Source organism: Macrotis lagotis, chromosome 3, assembly GCF_037893015.1.
Source record: "Macrotis lagotis isolate mMagLag1 chromosome 3, bilby.v1.9.chrom.fasta, whole genome shotgun sequence".
Taxonomy (NCBI): domain Eukaryota; kingdom Metazoa; phylum Chordata; class Mammalia; order Peramelemorphia; family Peramelidae; genus Macrotis; species Macrotis lagotis.
In genome coordinates, this window is record NC_133660.1 from 60,553,653 (window position 1) to 60,576,384 (window position 22,732).

General features: G+C 34.2%; 1 protein-coding gene across 1 annotated transcript in view; it reads left to right on the plus strand.

The window, feature by feature from the left end:
* INTS12 (integrator complex subunit 12) overlaps window positions 1-22,732 on the plus strand; it is a 41,441-nt gene that overhangs the window by 4,714 nt on the left and 13,995 nt on the right. The window contains exons 2-3 of the mRNA XM_074228761.1: window positions 1,092-1,255; window positions 20,218-20,370. Of these exons, the coding sequence (XP_074084862.1) occupies window positions 1,100-1,255; window positions 20,218-20,370 (309 nt within the window). The 5' untranslated portion in view covers window positions 1,092-1,099. The remainder of the gene's footprint in view (window positions 1-1,091; window positions 1,256-20,217; window positions 20,371-22,732) is intronic.

The window sequence follows — 22,732 nt, forward strand, 5'->3', positions numbered from 1 at the left end:
TATAGTCTAAACCATGGTGGAAAGACCAAAAGATTGAACATAAATAATAAATTTTAATTTTAGCAGTTCCTTTCTAGCCAAAGCATTTGCATTTGCTGAAGTTCCCATCAGAGATCTGTCTTTATAGCAGAATCCAATATTTTGAAAATAAAGCTTTCTGAGAATTTTTCTAAATCACAGAATACCTTCATTTATTTTAATCATCATTCTTATTGAAAGCTCCTAAAATTCTGCAAGAACCTTAACTTTATGATAAGCTCAATGGCATTTACATCATTTTGATTTGATCCCTTCCCTCAAATTGGTTTTAGTCTTAGATCAGAATATAAGACCACAAGAATTGACAAAATCAGGGCATGAGAAGGATTTTCGGGAGTACGTAAAATTGAGAGAAGAAAGACAAAGGAGTATGTAGAATGCAGGACAGGTATCAACCTTAGCATCTACTTTCTAATCATGACTCCTCTACTGCCCCCTGCCCCCCCCCCTTTTTAAGTTCTTGACTGGGACTTCATTGTAGTATAACAGCAAAAGAAGCCCAGGCCCTGGGCTAAGCATTTCACAAATATTACCTTATTTGTTCCTCAAAACAACCCTGGGTGGGGGTAGACATTATTATTGAGGAAACAGACACATAGGGGCTAAATGACTTGTTGGTCACAAAGATAGCGTTTGAAGTCAGATCTCCAGGACCAGCTATCTCTCCACTGTGACAACTAACTGCCTTTGAGTTTATCATTCAATATTTGTTGGGGTTTATCTTTGATTTTTAATGAAAATCATTAGAGAAACAGAAGTTGTGATGAGGAATTTAGTTTATAGCAAACCTCACTGGAATAAGACAAGCCTTTAAATTGAAGTAAATCTATACCCAGAATAACCATCTTAATTATTTGAATTTTGAATTTTTGATTGCAGATTTGCCTACAAAATCTATCTGATTTAGGGTGATAATAGAATTAGTTTGTATTCACCAAGCTTAGGCAAAAACCATATGTATAACAGAGAATACAAATCTGGAACTACAACTTTTGTCACAGATCACTAAAAGCTGTCAGTAAAATGCTTTTTTTTTTATGTTTTTTGTTTAGCAATTGCAATGGCTGCTACAGTGAACTTGGAACTTGATCCCATATTTTTGAAAGCACTGGGCTTCTTACATTCAAAAAGCAAGGATTCTTCTGAAAAGCTAAAAGCACTGTTGGATGAATCTTTAGCAAGAGGCATTGATTCAAATTATCGTCCATCACAGAAGGTATGTATATGAAATAAATGACTAAAAGGGTCTTTTGGAGGTAAATGGAGGTAAAACACAGAGGTAAATGAACAAGGTAAAAAATTGAAACATCTAGAGATGATCCTTTCGCCAACACGATTATTTCTCACTTCTAAGAAATTAGATCTCATTTTCTTTTCTCTGCATTTAAGCATAAGTTGAATTATTAAATTTAGAGGGTAGAAAACATCTTTCTCATTATTAGATGTGAATGAGAAGTGCACTCACTTATGAGACCTATCTCACTTTTGTAATTTTATTTATTATTATGTCTGACAGAAAAGTTGATTTTTCCCCCCTGAACATAAGGACTATACTATTTCCTTCTTTTCTGCCTGATTCCTAAAGTTTTTAGTCAAATTAGGCAAAATGAAATGATGAGAATTTTGTTAGATAGGGCTGGATTCATGGAAAGATATATAATGTGTTAAGACCTAGAAAAGTTCAGTTCCTCTACTACATATCTTTAAAGCCCTGGAAGGAACTACAGAATACAGATAATCAAAGAGAAATAGCTATAATCTTCTCCATCCAATCCAGGGCTATAGAAATGAATTACTAGAATCCTGTGGGTGATGTGGACTGATGTGCCCAGGAAGGCAAAAAGCAGAGTGCTCAAAACCAGAGCAGTGCCAGATCTGTGAGTGCCCAAGGGACAGGTTCCCTAGGCCAGGCAGCTCACACAAATATATAGTTGTAACCACAACAGAAGATGGGACGGAGCTGGCACTCTGGAAGCAAAGTGCCTGGGATCTTGCAAGCACACAAGCCCTAGTATGTTGGTGGGGCCTGAAAGACTCAGAGCAGCCAGCAGAAACAACTTTTGGTTCAGAACTGTGGAAAAGAAAGGAGACAAAAGGATCCACCTAGCCACTTAGGCTAAGTCACCAAGAGTTGCAAAATCTAGAAATAAGACCTTGTTTTAGCCTTCTTGGTCAGGACCAAACAGGGTCTGCTCATTTTACCCAGAAGTAAGAGACAAAAAGCCTCAGTCCAGAAGTTGGAACTGGAAATATGAATAAACAGAATACTATGACCAACAGTGAAGAAATATTGTGTGACTGAGAGAAAACCAAGAAGCAAAACTAGAAGAATAAAGTAATGCCACAAAAAAAGCCAAGTAGAGTCTCACAGAAAAATATTGCCCTGTCCACACAGATTACAAGAATGCCTGGAAAAAATAAATAAAACATAAAATTTAATATTATGAGAGAAAACAGCAAGGATGAAAGATTGTGAGGAAAATAAATAGCTAAGAATCATGGTGAATCTTAGCCAGAAATTGAACTTACTGAAAATTAAAATAGTCCAAACAGAAAGCACTGCTTCCATGAGTCAGCAAGAAATATTAAAAAGGAAATAAAAATATTTTTTGCATATCTTCATTTGTTTCATCCATGTTATCAGAATATCATTGGGCAAAATAAAAAAGATAACTAAAAACTAATCTGAACAAATTCAGCAATGTTGTGGAACATAAAATAAATTCATATAAATAAATCAAACCTAGAAGGAAGAGGAAGACTTTTCTTTCAGAAAACTTTATTTTGCTTTCACACACATACAATATTTGAGGGTCCATCAATCAAAATATACATATATGTGAATAAAATTAACAAATATTGTATAGAATTAGACAAATGGTAATTACTCATTGGTAGACCATGCAAATATTATTATGACAATTCTGTTTTAAGTCAATTTATGTCACTGTCATACCATTGAAATTCCAAAACGAATATTTTGTAGAGCTAGGGAAAAAAATAATGGAATTCATTTAGAGGACTAAGAATCTCAAAGGTAATAATAAAAAAAATATTGGAAAGGAAGGGGATCTAACATTACTAGAACTCAGCTTGTATGGCAGAGTAATAATCCTCAAAATGATTTATTGTTGGTTAAAAAGTAGAAGTCTCTTGGTGGAATAGATGTGTCATAAAGAGCTGAGGAATCACTGTTTGACAGAAACTTCCCAGGAAACTATTCTGTCAGATATTAGGGATAGGGAGTAGCTAAGTGGCACAGTGGATAGAGCACCAGCCCTGGAGTCAGGAGGACCTGAGTTCAAATCTGCCTTCAGACACTTAATAATTACTTAACTGTGTAAAAATAAAATTAGGAATAGATCAACACTTCAAACTACAGATATAGATAGATAGATAGATAGATAGATAGATCCCCTTTTTCTATCATACTTGATGATTTCATCACTTCCCAGAAGTTCAACTATCATTTCAATGCAGGTGATGCCCAGATAAATCCTGATGTCTGCTAAAATACAATTGTTCATCTACAACTGCTTCATGGACATTTCACACAGGTCTCTCAAATGCAATTTGCCAAAGAACTGCTTCATATTTATAAGAGAAGAGCTAGTTCTCAATTAGTAAATAATCAAAGCATATGAAGTAGTTTTCAACTAGCTTAAACTCTTATCAACCATGTGAACAAATTCTCCAAATCACTAAGAATAAGAGAAATGAAAATCAAAGCATCATTCTTCAGATTGGCAGCTAGCAAAAAGGAAAATTATATTATTGGAATTAAAAGGACATGGACTTACTAATACACAGTTGGTGGAACTGTGAATTGGTCCAGCCATTCTGAAAGAAATTTTCAATGATACTCACTTTCAGTCACTAAATTATTGTATACACTTTTACCATGATAAAAGATTTTTTTAAAAGTGGGGGGCAAACCCATATTTACAAAAAAAAAGATATATAACAGCTCTTTTTTAGTAGCAAAAAATTGAAAAGGAGGTTGCTTAACAATTTCCAAATGACTGAACACATAGTATGTGAATGCAATGGAATACTATTGTACCATAAGAAGTGGCAAAAAAAAAAAGTATGGAAACCGGGGAAGATTTGTGTAATCTTATACAGAGTAAAGTATGTAAAAAAAACAAAGAGCAAAATTATACAAGAACAACATAATAACAACTGACATTCATATGGCATTTCTGTCCCAAGGCACTATGCTAAATTCTTTACATTTATTATCTCATTTGATCCTCAGAACACCTTGTGAGCTGGGTGCTGTAATTATCTCCACTACACTTAGTAGCTATGTGACTGGTCAAATCCATTAACTTTTATTCACCTCTGTTTTCTCATCTGTAAAGGAAGCTAGAGAATGAAATGACAAACCACTCTAGTGTCTTTACCAAGAAAACCCAAATAGGATCATGCAATGTCAGGCACAACTGAACAACAGTGCCTTATGACTTCAATGGCTAGCATGATTACCAAACCCTGATGAGTCACATGTTTTCAGATATGTGTGTTTTGAGAATTATTTTTTGTAACTGCATAATTTTTTTTTCCCCCACTAAGTGGGAAGGATTGGAAGAAGAAAAAGGACTGGACTAGACAAGAAAAAGAAACAAAAATAAATAAATTTGAAACTTTAAAAAATTTTTTAAAAAGCACAAAAACCCAGAAGGAAGGCAAAAAAAGGATGATTTGGATGACTGGAAGTTGAAATTGATTTTATTGTATATGAAAAAAGAAATAGACATTTTCTTGTGAATTTTTTTTATTCTGTTATGTACATGGAAGCATCTCTTTTATTTAGTATAGAATAATTAAAAAAAATTCTTAAGTCCAGTAAAGGACAGTGCCCATAAACAATAGTCAAAACAATTTGAATTAAAAGTGAACCCCCAGAACTTTATAGCTTCAGCTGCCAAACATTACCAGAGTTGCTTTGACATACCATTGGTGAGCTCTTCTCAGTGAACTTTTGGAGTTCTCCTGTCACCCCCTCTTTCTTCAGCTTTTGCTTTTCATTGGACCCGACCTTGAAGAGGCCTTTGGACTTAATGGACAGAATATGAGGAAGACAGAATTGTGTCATAGAATTTAGAGAATTTAAGGATCAAAATGGAGCCAAGTCTCCATTATCAATTCAATCAGGCAGCTCTTATTTTCCTCTAACCTATCTCAGAGTTAGTTTTGCTTTTAGTTTTCTATTTTAGAGAGTTTATCTCTTCTAGTTTTCAAAGATGATCTCTGCATAATGACTCCTGGTGATGGTTGGTGAGCTCAAGTGGACTCATGGGTAATTATATAGCAGTACTAATAGATATTATACTGTTAATGCAAAACATACTTAAGGACACTTAAATTATTTATGTTTTGTTATTCAATAGAAAAAATTGTAGTGCTAAAAATAATATTTTGAAACTCTGAAACAGAAGAAAGTCCACCTAATAAGGTCAACTGAGATATATCAAGCTCTGAATATAAATAATTTGTTATAGTTGGGAATGGGATCTATTTTCAAGTCATTAACCATAGTTATTCCCTTTGCTAGTTTGATCAGTTTAGAAAAATACTTGTGTATAAAAGGCACTCAGAAGGATTCATTTAATTAGAGCACTCAGTTATAATTTCCACCACTATAATTTTTTTGAAAAGATACCTTGCCCTCAGAATCTAAGCTTGTACTTGATTTCTGTTCTAGTTTAAAAGTTGAAATAGGAAGTAAAGCATTGGGTTTAACAAAATGATTATATGTGAAAAGTACATACAGATTACTGAAACATACTGTCTTTAGAGGCAGAGAATTATAAAGACTCTGGTTGTACACTTTTTAGGAAACACTGGAGGTTCACATCTATCAGTTAATCAAAGCCCTAACTGAAACTTAGTTATGGAAAACATTGACACAGTGTCAATATTCCATACCACAAGAAGCCTTGGAGTATTATTTTGAAGCAAGCAATAAAGAAAAGTTCACTGACATGACATCTAATTACTTCAAAATCAAGAAACTGACAAAACAATCCTTTGCCCCAAGATTTGTTTTTCACCTTTTTTTTTGTAGGGTTAGTTTTTGCTTGAGTCTGAATATATCAGTGTAGCCTCAAATGAGGAACAGGAGGAAATAATAACAGTTTAACTTCCTTTTTAATTTAATATTTTTCCCTAATACCATGTAAAAGCAATTTTAAACTCATTTTTTAAAATTTTTGAGTTCCAAATTCTTTCCCTTCCTCCCTCTCTTTCCTACTCCACTCAGAGTGGTATGTGATATGTGTTGCATGTATAGTCATGTAAAAGATATTTCCATTTTAGTCATGTTATAATAGAAAACACAGGGAAAAAAACCCAGAAAATAAAAGGTATGCTTCTGATTTCATTTAGACATCATCAGTTCTTTTTCATCATAAGTCCTTCAAAATTATCTTGGATTTTTGTACTGCCATGAATAGCCAAATTATTCATAGTAGGTCATCATATACAATTGCTGTTACTGTGTACAATGGTTTCCTAGTTCTGCTGATTTCACTTTATATAGGTTCATGGGAACCTTGCCAGGCTTTTTTGATTAGCATCATGTTAGTCATTTCTCATAGAGAAATAGTATTCCATCAAAGTCTTATACCATAATTTGTTCAGTCATTCCAAATTGATGAATATTCCCTTAATTTCTAATTTATTGCCCCCATACAAAGATCTGCTATAAATATTTTTGTACTTATAGGACCTTTTCCTTTTTTTTTTTTTAATATATCTTTGGGTTTCAGACCTAGTAAAGGTATTGCATGGACATATTTGGACATATTTCCAAATTGCTCTTAGAATAATTCATGTCTGTTTGGCTAGGTGGCACAGTGGATGAAGCACTAGCCCTGGAGCCAGGAGGACCTGAGTTCAGATCTGCCCTCAGAGACTTAATAATTACCTAGCTGTGTGGCCTTGGGCAAGCTACTTAATCCCATTTGCCTTACAAAAAAACCTTTAAAAAAAACAATAGTTCATGTCTTCTCACTCCACCCCCACCACCCCCACCCCTTGCCTCCATCCTCCTCTCCACTATAAAAGTTCTTTCAAATCTCTTTTATGTGAAGTAATTTTTCCTGTTTTACCTCTCCATTTGCCCTTCTCTCAGGGCATTCCTCTTTTTCATCCCTTATTTTTTTTTTTAATAATCATCTCATCACATTCAACTCACACCCATTCTCTCTGCCTTTTTGAAGTGAGCCTATGAATGAGACAGTTTTTAGGTGTTAAAAGTAACATTTTCCCATGCAGGAATGTAAACAGTTTAGCTTTATTGAATCTCCTCTGATTTCTCTTTTCTTGTTTACCTTTTTATGCTTCTCTTGACTCAAAGACATATTCCATTCAGCTTTGGTCTTTTTCTATCAAGAAGACTTGGAAGTCCTCTATTTCTTGATTTTCTTTCTTTTCTTTATTTTTGATTGATATTTTATTTTTCCAGTGACATGTTACGAACATTTTTCAACATTTACTTACTTGCATGTTATAAGTTAGATAATTTTCTTTCACCCTCTTTTTCCCCCTCCTCAGTGACCTACAATCTAGTGAATGTTGTATATGTACATTTATGTTTAATATGTTTACATATTAATCATTTTGTTTATGAGGAATTAGGACTGAAGGAAGAGAAAGAAAACCATGGAATAGGTAGGAAAAACAGGAGAAATTTGAAAAAAGTGAACATAGTAGTCATTCTGATTCTGTGGTTTTAGGTTTTTCTTTTTTTGTTTTCCTTTCTTTTTTCTCATTTGGATGTGGATGACCTTATGCACAACAGGTCTCTCAGGTTTGTGCTGTCTCTGAACCAAGAGGAGCTGCATCCATTATAGTTGATCAACTCAAAATGTTGTTAATGTGTACAATGTTCTCTGGTTCTGCTGCCTTCCCTCAGCATCAGTTCATATAATTCTTTCCATGCTTCTCTGGAATGCAACCATTCATGGTTTCTTATAGAACAATAGTAGTACTCCATAGCATTCTTAAACCATACCTTATTCAGCCATTCCTGAAGTGACAATTTTAAATTCTCTGCCACTACAAGAAGAATTGTAACATATATTTTGGAACATGTGGGTCTTTTCTTATTTTTTATGATTTCTTCTGGATATAAACCAGAATTGCTTATATCCAGATATTGCTGGTTCAAAGGTTATGATCAGTTTTATTGCCCTTTGGGTATAGTTCCATATTGTTCTCCAGAATGGTTAGATCGGTTCATAATTCCATCAATAGTGCATTAATATCCCAATCATTCCATAATCCCTCCCACATTTATCTTTATTTCTTTTTGTCATCTTAGCCAATTTGATAGGTATGAGGTGGTAACTCATAGTTGTTTTAATTTGCATTTCTCAAATCAGTAGTGATTTGGAGCATTTTTTCATATGATTATATATAGCTTCCATTTCTTCATTTGAGAACTGCCTTTGACCATTTACCAGTTGGGGAATGACTTATAAACTTTATACATTTGATTTAACCTATGTAGTTTAGAAATGAGAACTTTATTGGAATCCCTGGCTATAAAAATTGTTTCCCAGCTTTCTGTTTTCCTTCTAATCTTGGCAACATTGATTTTATTAGTGCAAAAACTTTTTAATCTAATATAGCCAAAATCATTAATTTTGCAATTTATAATGTACTGTATTTCTTGTTTGCTCATAAATTCAAGAGTATTTCTTGATCTGTTAATTGGTCTATGGTATCGCCCTTTATGTCTAAATCCTGTTACCATTTTGACCTTATTTTAGTATAGGGTATGAAATGTGGATCTAGGCCTAGTTTTTGCCATTCTATTTTCCAGTTTTCCCCAACAGTTTTTGTCAAATAGTAAGTTCTTATCCCAGAAGCTAATGTATTCCAGGTTTGTCAAGCAATAGATTACAATAGTCATTTCTTGCTGTGTATTTTGTACCTATCTTAATCCCCGATCTCATTATTCGATTTCTTAACCAGTACCAGGCAGTTTTAATGACTATACTTTATAGTATAATTTTAGATCTGACACAGCTAGGCCACCTTCCTTTTACATTTTTTTCATCACCTTTTGTCACTCCAGATGAATCTTGTTACTGTTTTTTTTCTAGCTCTGTAAAATGGGTTTTTTGGTAGTTCGATTGGTTTGGTCCTAAGTAAGTAATTTAATTTAGGTAGAATTGTCATTTTTATTATATTAGTTTGTCCTAATCATTAGCACTTGTCCTTTTTCTAGGTGTTTATATCTGACATTATTTGTGTAAATAAGTGTTGTGTAATTATGTTCATACAGTTTCTGGGTTTGTCTTAGGTAGATTCCCAAATATTTTATGTTATCTAAAGTTTCTATAATTGGTATTTCTCTTTCTGTCTTTTGCCTTTGGTTTAGTTGCTCATATATAGAAATGCTGATGATTTGTGTGGATTTATTTTACATCCTGCTACTTTGCTAAATTTGTAAATTGTTTCAAGTAGATTTTTAACAAAAGATTTTATTTATTTTTAATTTTGCAATATTTTCCCAATCTTGCTTCCCTCCCCCTACCCCCCACAGAAGGCAGTCGGTAGTCTTTAAGTTGTTTCCATGGTATACATTGATTTGAGTTGAATGTGATGAGAGAGAAATCATATCCTTAAGGAAGAAAAATAAAGTATAAGAGATAACAAAATTACATAGTAAGATAAAGTTGTTGGTTTTTTTTTAAATTAAAGGTAATAGTCTTTGGTCTTTGTTCAAGTTACACAATTCTTTCTCTGGATATACAGATGGTATTCCCCATCGCAAATACCCCCAAATTTTCCCTGATTGTTGCACTGATAGAATGAGCAAGTCCATTAAAGTTGATCACCACCCCCATGTTGTTGTTAGGGTGTACAATGTTTTTCTAGTTCTCATCTTGCTCATCATAATCTCTTCAGGGTATCGACCCAGTAGTAATATTGCTGGATCAAAGGGTATGCACATTTTTTGTTGCTCTTTGGGAATAATTCCAAATTGCTTTCCAGAAAGTCAGATTAGTATCCCAGATTTCTCACATCCCTTCCAACATTGATCATTGTCCTTTCTGGTCAAATTGACCAGTCTGAAAGGTGTGAGGTGGTACCTCAGAAATGCTTTAATTTGCATTTCTCTAATAAGTAGTGATTTAGAGCAATTTTTCATATGACTGTGGATTACTTTGATTTCCTCATCTGTAAATTGCCTTTGCATATTCTTTGACAATTTGTCATTTGGGGGATTGCTTTTTTTTTTATTTGACTCAGTTCTCTGTATATTTTAGAAATGAGTCCTTTGTCAGAAATACTAGATGTAAAAATTGTTTCCCACTTTACTGCATTCCTATTTATCTTGGTTACAGTAGTTTTGTCTGTGCAAAAGATTTTTAATTTAATGTAATCACACAATTGTCTGGTTGGCTTTTAATGATGTTCTCTTCCTTGATCATTAACTGCTTCCCTTTCCATAGATCTGACAGGTAAACTATTCTTTGATCTCCTGGTTTGCTTATAATATTGTTTTTTATGTCTAAATCCTGTATCTATTTGGATCTTATCTTGGTGTAGGGTGTGAGGTGTTGGTCTAATCCAAGTTTCTGCCATACTAACTTCCAATTTTTCCAACAATTTTATCAAAGAGAGAGTTTTTGTCCCAATAACTGGACTCTTTGGGTTTATCAAACAGCACATTACCATAATCATTTCCTGCTATTTCACCTAGCCTGTTCCACTGATCCACAACTCTATTTCTTAAACAATACCAGACAGTTTTGATGACTGATGCTTTATAATATAATTTTAGATCTAGTAGGGCTAAGCCACCTTCTTTTGCACTTTTTTCAATAAATCCCTGGGAATTCTCATCTTTTTATTTCTCCATATGAATTTACATACAATTTTTTCTAAGTAATTAAGGTAATATTTTGGAATTTTGATTGGTTTAATTTTGATAGAATTCTCATTTTTATTATATTAGCTTGGCCTATCCATGATGAGCAGTTGATATTTGCCCAGTTATTTAAATCTGATTTTATTTGTGTGAGAAGTGTTTTGTTACTGTTTTCAAAAGTTTCTGAGTCTGCCTTGGCAGGTATTTTAATTGTCTGAAGTTACTTTGAATGGGATTTCTCTTTCTAGCCCTTTCTGCTGCATCTTACTAGTCATATATAGAAATGTTGAGGATTTATAAGGGCTTATTTTATATCCTGCAACTTTGCTAAAGTTACTAATTATTTCCAGTAGTTTTTAGACGATTTTTTAGTATTCTCTAGGTATACCATCATGCAAAGAGTGGGAGTTTTATCTCTTCATACCCAATTCTAATTCCTTCAATTTCCTTTTCTTCTCTTGTTGCTGCAGTTAACATTTCTAATACAATATTGAATAGTAGTGGTAATAATGGGCATCCTTGTTTCACCCCTGATCTTATTGGGAATGACTCTAGTCCCATTGCATATAATGCTTATTGATGGTTTCAGATAGATACTGCTTATTATTCTAAGGAGCAATCCATTTATTCCTACACTCTCTAGTATTTTTAGTAGAAATGGGTGCTATATTTTGTCAAAAGCTTTTTCAGCTTCTATTCATATGATCATTTGATTTCTGATAGGTATGTTATTGATATAATCAATTATACTAACAGTTTTTCTAATATTGAACCAACCCTGCATTCCTGGGATAAATTCTACTTGGTCATAATGTCTTATCCTAGTGATAACTTGTTATAATCGTTTTGCTAAGATTTTATTTAAGATTTTTTCATCTATATTCATCGGGGAGATGGGTCTATAATTTTCTTTCTCTTTTTAACTCTTCCTGGTTTAGGTATCAGCACCATATTGGTGTCAGAAAGAGTTAGGCGGTGTTCCATCTTTCCTTATTTTTCCAGAGAGTTTATATAGAATTGGCACCAGTTATTCCTTAAATGTTTTGATAGAATTCACTTGTGAATCCATCTTGCCCTGGAGATTTTTTCTTACGGAGTTCAATAATGGCTTGTTGAATTTCTTTTCCTGTGATAGGGTTATTTAGTTTTTTAATTTCCTCTTCATTTAACCTGGGCAACTTATATTTTTGTAAATATTCATCCATTTCACTTAGATTATCAAATTTATTGGCATAGAATAGGGCAAAATAATTCTGAATTGTTACATTAATTTCCTACTCATTGGTAGTGAGTTCACCTTTTTCATTTTTGATACTAGCAATTTGGTTTTCTTCTTTCTTTTTTTAATCAAATTGACCAGAGGTTTAACAACTTTATTTTTTCTTTTTCTTAAAACCAACTCTTGAATTTATTTATTAATTCAATAGTTTCCTTGCTTTCAATTTTATTAATTTCTTCTTTAATTTTTAGAATTTCTAATTTGGTATTTAATCGGCAGTTTTTAATTTGTTCTTTCTCAAATATTTTTAGTTGCATATTTAGTTCATTGATTTCCTCTTTCTCTAATTTATTCATGTAAGCATTTAAAGATATAATATATCCTCTGACAGCTGCCTTGAGTGTATCCCATAGGTTTTGGTATTTTTTTTTCATTATTGTCATTATCTAGAATGAATAATTAATTCTTTCTATAATTTGTTGTTTGATCTACTCATTCTTTAAAATGAGGTTATTTAGTGTCCCATTAGTTTTGGGTCTGTATCTCCCTGGCCAATATTGCATGTGATTTTTATTGCATTATGATCTGAGAAAGATGTATTCACTATTGCTGCCTTTCTGCAATTGATCATTAGGTTTTTTGCCCCAGTATATGGTCGGGTTTTTTTTTTGTGTAAGTGCCATGTACTGTAGAGAAAAAGTATATTCCTTCCTATCCCCATTCAATTTCCTCCATGAAATCTGTCATGACTAGGTTTCCTAACAGTGTATTTATCTCCTTAACTTCCTTCCTTTTTATTTTATGGTTTGATTTATCTAAATCTGAGAGTGGGAGATTGAGATTTCCCACTAGTCAAGTTTTGCTATCTATGTCTTCCTGTAACTCCTTCAACTTCTCCTCTAATAATTTGGATGCTCTTCCATTGGGTGCCTACATATTTAGTATTGAAATTACTTTTTTGTCTATGGTCTTTTAGGAGGATATAGTTTCCTTCCTTAACTCTTTTAAAGCTATCTATTTTTGCAGCTGCTTTGTTTGAGATAAGGATTTCTACCCCTGCTTTTTTCACTTCAGCTGAAGCAAAATATATTTTGCTCCAAACTTTTACCTTTACTCTATATGTATCTCTCTGCTTCTAATGAGTTTCTTGAAAGCAGCATATTGTGGGATTCTGGTTTTTAATCCATTCTGCTGTCCATTTCCTTTTTATGGGAGAGTTCATCCCATTTACATTCAAAGTTATAATTACTGACTCTTTATTGCCCTCCATGTTTCTTCCCCTCTGTATTTTCCCCTTTTTTTCACTTAATCCATATTCCCCAGTATTTTGTCTCTGAATACCACCACCTTCAGTGTGTTTGTCCTCCTATATCCAACCCTCTCCCCTTTCTTTCCCCTTTCCCTTGGCCCCTTCTTCCTTCTGTTAGCTCCCCTTTTTCTCCCCCCTCCCCTTTTCCCCTTTTAATACTTGAAAGGTAAGATAAGTTTCTTAACTAAGTGTATGTGTGTTAATTTTAAGCCAGATCTGATGAGAGTAAGATTAAGGTCGTTCCCTCACCTCCTCCCTTCTTCCCCTCTATTGCAATAGGTCCTTTGTACCCCCCCTTTTTAAGATTTTATTAATTTTGAGTTTTACAATTTTTCCCCCAGTCTTACTCCCTCCCCCCTGTACCTCTCTCTCTTTTTTTTTAGTTTTTGCAAGGAAGTGGGGTTAAGTGGCTTGCCCAAGGCCACACAGCTAGGTAATTATTAAGTGTCTGAGGCCAGATTTGAATTCAGGTACTCCTGACTCCAGGGCTGGTGCTCTATCCACTGCGCCACCTAGCTGCCCCTCCCCTGTACCTCTTAATGTAATGAGATTTACCCCATCCACTCTCCTCCATCCTCCCATTGTCCCCCTTTTTTAAGGAGGTATTGTTTTTAAATCATTTTATCTGAATCACAGAAAGGTCCTGAGTAAACATTACTTCTCGCTAAATATATTCTTTCTAATAGTTACAATTCTCAAGAGTTATGAGAATCTTTCTCCCAGGTTGGGCTATAACCTGTTTCCTCTTATTGGATAGCAGTTTTTTTTTTCCCTTTACACTTTTTTTTAACCTTTTCATGGGTTTGTTTGATGTCCAGATTTTCTATTTACCTCTAGTCTTTTCATCAGTAAATGTTGGTAATCTTCCATTTCATTAAATGTCCATCTTTTCCCCTAGAAGAGAAGGCTCAGTGTTTCTGGATAACGGATTTTTTGGCTTCATTCCAAGATCCCTTGCTCTTCGGAATATCTCATTCCAGGCCCTTCGATCCCTTAATGGTGATGGAACCAGGTCCTGTGTAATCCTTTCTCTGGTTCTTTAGTATTCAAATTGTTTCTTTCTGGCTGCTTGCCGGATTTTCTCTTTTATTTGAACATTCTGGAATTTGGCCACAATATTCCTTGGTGTTTTCATTTTAGGATCCCTTTCTGGAGAGCATTTATGTATTCTTTCAATAACTATTTTGCCCTCTGGTTCCATGGTATTAGGGCAATTTTCCATCACTAAATCCTGTAGTATTAAGTCCAGGGTTTTTCCTCTTCAGTGTTTTCAGGAATAATCCTTAGGTTATCTCTTCTCTATTCTCAAGGTCAGTGGTTTTGCTGATGCGGTATTTTATGTTTTCCTCTATTTTTTCCCTTCTTTTGGTTTTATTTAACAGAATCTTCTTGTCTCAATTGATTCCATTCTTTTTTTAGAGAAGAATTTTCTTCATTTATCTTTTTCAACTCCTTTTCCAATTGATCTGTTCTATTTTTGAAGGATTTTTCCATTTACCCAAGTGTAGTTTTGAGAGAATCATTTTCTTTTTGCATTTGCCCAATTGAGGATCTGAGAGAATTATTCTCATTTTGTATTTGTCCAATTGTATTTTCCTGGAATTTGTTTTCTTATTGTGTGATGTTAATTTTCTCTTGCAAAGTGTTAATTTTCTCTTGAGTTTTTTTTCCCCAATTTTTCCAGTTGATTTTCTTACTCCTTCCTGATTTCTTCAAGGAAGTCTTTCTGGGCTGGAAACCAATTCATGTTCTCCTCAGAAGTTCTAGATCTGTCTGGGTTAGGATCTCTGCCAGTGGGGCCTTTCTTCATTTTCCTAGGATCTTGTGTTTGGGGAGGGGCCAGTTTGCTTTTGAAAACACTAGAGGCTTTATTCACTGGTGCTTAGTAACTCCAAATTGGCCTGCCAGTAGAGGGTGCTGGTTTCTTTCTCTGGATTGTTTGAGGCCCTCTCCCTAGGCCTGGAAGGAGTGAGTGCCAGCAGCAGGGTCTGAATTGCCCTTGAACATTATGTCCTGGGCCCTGGGGGGCGGGGGGTGAATCTCCCTTTCAGCTGAGAGAGCTGCCCATACCTGAGCCTGAGGGGGTGAAGAGGCTGTTACTGTTTGTTCTGGGAAAAGGGCTCTGCTAAAGTATGGAGCTCAGGCCCCCAACTCAGAGGGTCATGTCCAGCCATGTTCTTCAACCCTGTGCTGGAACTCACCCTCTAGACTGGCTGGGACTCACCAGAACTCTGTTCCCCCAGCCAAAGATTTCTGATTTCATGGCCAAAGTTGGTTCTTGGACCCATCACTCATCAAAACCTCCACAGCTTAGCCTGGTCCTCTGGCTTCACCCTGCCCCCACTGGCTCTCCGCTCTCATTTGACCCATGTTCCCTTGAGACAGCCCTTTTGGTAGGTGTTCTCCTGGCTTCTCTTTCTGGGTTTTGTTGATTGATTTTCTTTTAAGACGTTTCTTTCATGTTACTCTTGAGGGTAAACCAGGAAACCTTAATACTATGCCTGTCTTCTTTCCAACATCTTGGCCAGAAGTCCTTCAAGTAGTTTTTTAGATGATTTTTCAGAGGTTCTCTTAAGTATACTATCATATTATCTCCAAAGCATGAAAGTTTTGCTTCCTCATTGCCAATTCTAATTCCTTCAATTTCTTTTTCTTCTCTTATTGCTACTGCTGGCATTTCCAATACCATATTGAATAGTAATGGTGATAATGGGCATCCTTGTTCCATCCCTAACCTTTTTGGGAATATTCCTAGTTAACTCCTTTGCATAAATTATTTTTTGATGGTTTTAGATAGATACTTATTTTAAAGGAAAACTTCATTTATTCCTATACTCTAATGTTTTTAATATAAAAGGTTGTTGTATTTTATCAAAGACTTTTTCAGCCTCTATTGAAATAATCATATTATGTCTATTGGATTTGTTATTGATATAGTCAATTATGATGTGTCTTCCTAATAATACATCCCTTCCTACCTAGCATAAATCCTACCTGATGTATATTATCCTAGTAATAATTTGTTCTAATCACTTTCCTATAATTTTATTTAAGATTTTGGCATCATTGTTCATTAGGGAGATTGAGCTATATCTTTCTTTGTTTTGACTCCCCTGGATTAGGTATCAGCACCATTTTGGAGACAGAAAATGAATTTGGCAAAACTGTTTCTTTTCTTTTTTTAAATAGTTATTTAGAAATGGAATTAATTGTTCCTTAAATATTTGGTAGAATTCAATTGTAAATCCATCTGTTTCTGGAAACTTTTTCTTAGGAAGTTTTTTGGTGGCTTCTTCCATTTCTTTTTTCTGAAATGGGATTATTCAAGTATTTTATTTCATCTTCTGTTAATCTGGGTAGTTTGTATTTTTGTAAATATTAATCCATTTAACTCAGGTTGTCAAATTTATTGGTATATAGTTGAGAAAAATAGCTCTAAATCAGTGGCTTTGAGACTTTCCATGTAGGTAATTTGTCACTGCTTTCTTCTCAGGTGACATTTTTTTATCATCTGCATCTGAATAGTAGATTTCTATGGTTAGTCTTCTTTTTGCTGTTTTGCTCATTGATGTCTTCTTCTGAGGTATAGGGGGAATGACCCCGAGCTTTTTGTTCTGGGGCTGGGGTCTGATCCCTGGCTTATCAATAAGTTTGCCACAGTGTTGCCTAATGCAGCCCAGCTGTTGCCTATGCAGAAGTTTGTTTCCTCCTTTATGTCCAGGCTCTACTTATGCAATGGTTTATTCCCCACCCAGTCCTGTCTGTTTCCCTAGTGTTCCCAGAATTTAGACTTTGGGGTTAAACCATCCCTACTGATCTACTCTCTAGTTGCTGGGACCTGTGCTGCTGTCTATCTGCCAGTATCTGGCCTGCTGCCTTCTATGCTGTGTGTAGAGGTGCCCCCAACCCCCACTTTTCTGCTCCCCCACCTAGCTGGGCTTTACTTTCCCTTTTCTCTTGAAGAGACAGACTTTCATTGAAGATCCTCCACAATATCTTCAGTTGAAAACTTGGTTCCATCTTTTTTTAGTTGTATCTGTAGCCTTAATGTCTATGTAGAGATTTCATTTCATTTCATGTTGCATAGGGAAAAGCTCCTAGAGCTTGCGAGCTTCATGCCACCATCTTGGCTCTGCCCTGGAAGTATTGAAAGTCTTCTATTTCAACAAATGTTGATTTTTGCCTCCTGAAGTATTATACCAGTTTTAGTAAGTAGGTTATTCTTAATTGTAATCCTAGCTCCTGTACCCTGAAGAATATCATATTCCTTGACTTCCAATCCTTTAATGTAAAAACTGATAAAATCTTGTGTTATCCTGTCTCTGGCTCCTCAATATTTGAATTGTTTCTTTCAGGTTCCTTGTGATATTTTCTGGTTGACCTGGGAGCTCTGAAATTTTTGACTATATAATAATCCTGGAATTTTTGACTATATAATAATCCTGGGAGTTTTCATTTTGGGATCTCTTTCAGGAGAGAATCAGTAGATTCTTTCAATTTCAGTTTTACCCTCGGTTTCTAAAATATCAAGGAAGTTTTCCTTGATAATCTCTCAAAAGATGCTGTCTGGGCCCTTTTTTGATCATGGCTTTCATGTAGTCCATTAATTCTTAAATTACCTCTCCTGAAACTTATTTTCCAAGTCAGTTGTTTTTCTACGGAGCTATTTCACATTTTCTTTTATTTTTTCAATCTTCTGATTTTGTTTTATTCATTAGCTTCCACTTGCCAGTTCTAGTTTTTAAGAAATTATTTGCTTTATTGAACTTTTCTATTTCTTTTCCTATTTTGATAATTAAACTTTTTAAAGAGTTCTTTGCTTCAGTGAATTTTTGTACTTCCTTTTTCCATTTCACCAGTTCTGCTTTTCATTGGATTTTCGTGCCTCTTTTACCATTTGGCCCATTCTGTTTGTTGGGTTTTCCTTGTTTGCTTGCTTGTTTGTTTTTTAAAAACATCTATTTGTTTTTCCCAATTTTTTATGTTCTTCTCCCTTCCATCCTTCCCTTCCCCCACCCTGGGATAGGAAATAATCTAATATAGATGATACATGATTATCAAGTTGCATTTATTTCTATGTTAGTCACACTGAAAGAAGACTCAAAAACAAAAGAGGAAAAACCATAAAAGGAAAAAACAAAAAACTAATTTTAAAAAGTGAAAGTTGTATGCTTTGATCTTCATTCATTCATAGTTTTTTTCTCTGAACGTACATCGTTTTTCTATCACAGATCTTTTAGAATTGTCTTTGATTACTGTATTGCTGAGAAAAGCTAACTCTATCATAGTTGATCATCATTCAATATTGCTGTAAAAATGTAGTGTTCTCCTGAATCTGCTCATTTTACTCACCATCAGTTCGTGTCTTCCCAGATTTTTCTGAAATCTGCCTGCTTATCATTTCTTACAGAATAATAATATTTCATTTCATTCATATACTACAATTTTTTCAACCATTCCTCAATTGATGGACATTTCTCAATTTCTAAATCTTTGCCACCACAGAAAGAGCTTCTGTGAATATTCTTGTAAATGTTGTTTTTCCCTTTTTTATGTTCTCTCTTTAGGATCCCCACATAGTGGTGGTATTGTAAGATCAAAAGGTTTGTAATACAGTTTTATTGCCCTTTAGACATTGTTCAAATTGCTCTCCTATTCTAATTTTTCAGGTATTGTTTTCTCCATTTTTTGTGCCTCTTACCAAAATGTTGACTTTTTTCATTGGCATTTTGCATCACATCACTTTCATTGCTCATCCCATTTTTTCCCCCTCTACCTCTCTTAGTTGATTGTAAAAATCCTTTCTGAACTTTCCCAGGGATTCTTTTAGGCCTAAAACCCATTTGCATTTTTCTTTGAGGCTTTGGATGTAATAGTTTTTGACTCTGTTGACATCCTATAAGTTTGTATTTTGATCTTGCCTGTCACTAAAGTAACTTTCTATGATCAGGATGTTTTTCTGCTTTTAATTCATTTTTCAAACCTCTTTCTTCACTTTTAACTGTATTAAAATGGGATTCTGTTTCTGGGGTGGAGAGGAAGATTAGAAGATATTTTGGGGCTCTGCTTTTGTGCAATTGTTTTCAGAGATAATTCTGGGGACTCGTAGGGGTTCAGTTCTTCCAGAGTGGTATGATCTGTCAATGAGTGACCACAAACATTCTTTTCCACCCTAGGACCTGGTCTCAACTTTCCTATGGTTGCATGCTTTGGCATGGTAGTGCTTTTCCTCACCCTGGCCCTGCCACCCAGATCCAAATATCAGAATCTGGACTCCACAGTTGGCAAAAGGACCTGTGAAACCTTCTGACCCTACCTGGGCTAGACTGAGCTGTCTTGTGCTGGAAAATTGTTTAACCCATCTTTTTGTGCCTTTTGCTGCTCTAGAATTTGTTGTGAGGCATTATTTAAAGTTGGAGACTTTTTTTAATACCAGTTTAATTCTATAAAATGTTATGCCCCTGGTTACATTGAAAAAAAGTCATTTGCAAAACACCACATGAAAATCTTTGAAAAAAAAGATAATAAAGAACTATTAAGGTACTTGCAAGACAAGGAGATTTCTTTTGAGCCTTAACCAAAAATTATGATGAAATTTCAACCTTATGACTTTTTTTTTTTTGCATGATGCCTGGTATTTCTAATGTGATAAGTTTTCTTGTTGCAAAATTTTCTTAGTTGTATGGCCTGTAAAGAGTTGTAACGTATCAAAAATTATGTACTCTTTAATTATCTGTTTGTTTATATTTTCCCATTTAGGAAGCAGAACCTCCCAAAGTGTCAGGTGGTAAAGCAATTTCCATTAAGCAGGAGCCCAAAACACCTTCCAATCTTCCTTCTGGAACTAATAATGGCAAACCTGTCACAGCTGAAAAGGTGAAGAAAGAAGTTGAAAAGAGGCCTGCTGATAAAGTAAGGTATTTTTGTTTTGTTAACCAAGTATAGGAATTAGAATACTGAATTACCTGAGAAAGAAGCCCCTTTTATACCCCTTAATGCTCAGTGTAGACACACAGTAAATTTGATACTCAGTATATAATTTCTGATTGATACATTGAGGTTTTGATTGAAGAGCACAGTTTTAAAAAATTGTTATGCAAGGTTTTTACCTTTGCCAACAAATATTTCAACCCTAGGTAATATTAGGATTAAAATGTAGAATTTAAATGTTGAGAAGCTGTGCAGTTTAGATAAAGGGCTTCCTGCCCTTTCTATGCCAGATACTGGCTCTGTTACTGGGGTGAACTGCTTGATCTCTCTTAGGCAACCATAAGAATATGTTACAGAATATTTATTTACTAATCTGCATTAGTCGAAGTATTTTCTTCAACAGAAACTCTTTACTCTGATAAAACTATAGGTCCAGGCTCCCCACCCCCCAAAAAAACAAGCCCCAAGAATAACAAAGTCCTGTCTAATAGTGTTCCTGAATTAAAGGTTATTTGCTGTCTTAAAGAAGGAAGATTGATGTATGCACAGTTGTCCATACAGACACACAAATTTGTAGACTTCCATTTATAACATGAAATGTATCATTCATTGTGACTCAGGTAAAATATTATTTCCTTCAGTATCATTGCCTTGAAATTTAAAACTTTCTTTGCAGATCATTTTTAGAACCTGTGCTATGTGATCTTGAATATCCTCAAGTATAACAGAGCTTTATCCTTTCATTCTTTGATTACTTGGATGGCTATCAGGTGCCTCCTGTGAACTGAACTCTGGAGATACAAAAATAAAATACTTAGGCCCACCTTCACAGAGCTTACCATGTAATAGGAGGGAAAAGACATATTATCAGTATTAATAAAATACTATAAGAAATAGAGGGAAAGATTACTCATAGGGAAGGCAGCAACCTAAGCTAAGATCTGGATTAAAGAGAAGGATTTTAGAAGACAGATGTGAGAGTCAATTACCCCTTTGGTGATGAAAAAGGGAAATGCACATGTATAGTACAAGGTCAGGGAACAACTAACCGGGAAGTATATAGTTGGTGTATAGAAACACAGTGAAGTGACACAAAATTAGGCTAGAGCCAGAGAGTAGTAATCCTTAGATACACAACTAAGAAATTTGAAAGAACTCTATAAAGAATATATTTGATTTTTGGAAATGGATAAAAGTAATTTGTATCCAAATGTAATCACTATAAACTGGGTGAATTTATACAATTTTTGATGCACAACTATTTCATAGATAGTACATGAAGAACTACAGAATTGATACGCCAAAGAAATTGATCAAAGGGCCATAGTTCAAAGTTTCATTCAAAGTTTCTAATTTAGAATAAACCTGATTATGGCTATTCTTCTAGAATGAATTTATAGTATCATCGATATTGATAAAAAAGCAACATTTTCATTCATCATTTTGACATGTTTGCTAATTTATGTTTCAAAAATTTTGCAGTTTTCTATCATATATTTTGAAATTTTACCTCAGGGTCATATAAGAAGTACTATTCTTTATTACTGTTACTATTTTCCTCAAAAATATCCCTTTTTTGTCCAACTTGAGTTGAAAGATTAAAATAGATCTAATCTTCTTATCATTCAGAATATGTGGCAGTCTTTGTAGAATCTTGCTTATGTTCAAGTTATCTTTTACATAGTAATTATTTCAAATATAACTGACCTTATAGTAAGTGACCTGTATGAGAAAAACAAATTTGTGGACTTTTAGTTGAATCTTTGACTGATTGGATGAACATCTCACATATTTTCATAATATTTTTATAGCTTTAATTTTTGTACACCATCAAGAAATCTCTTGCTCTTAAGATTTTTTAAATCCTTTTAATTAGTGTCTTTTAATATATCATGTGTAATTTAATTACACAATTTTATATTAATATTTTGCTTCAAAATCAAGGGCTCTTAATTTGTTTTACACCATGGACTCTTTCAACAGTCTAGAAAACTACACTTTGGATCCCTTCTCAGCACAATATTTTAATTAATTTTAAAATTAATAATTTAGAATGAGAATATTTATAATTTGAATTCAAAATTAATTTTGAAATAAATTTTATTTACAGGTTAGGGAAAATAAAAGATATATTTCCCATGAAATTTCAGGGACCTCCTAAAAGTTACACAGAGACCCCAAGTTAGGAGCCTCTCTTCTAAATAATGATCACTCATTTTTATTTTGGCAAGAAAGATTCTCTTAATCATAAGAACTAATAATGTAAGACTTACTAACCAAGCTTAAGTACCACTACAAGTTGAAATAAATTATAATCCTCCTTGTATTATTTCTCTAATGTTTT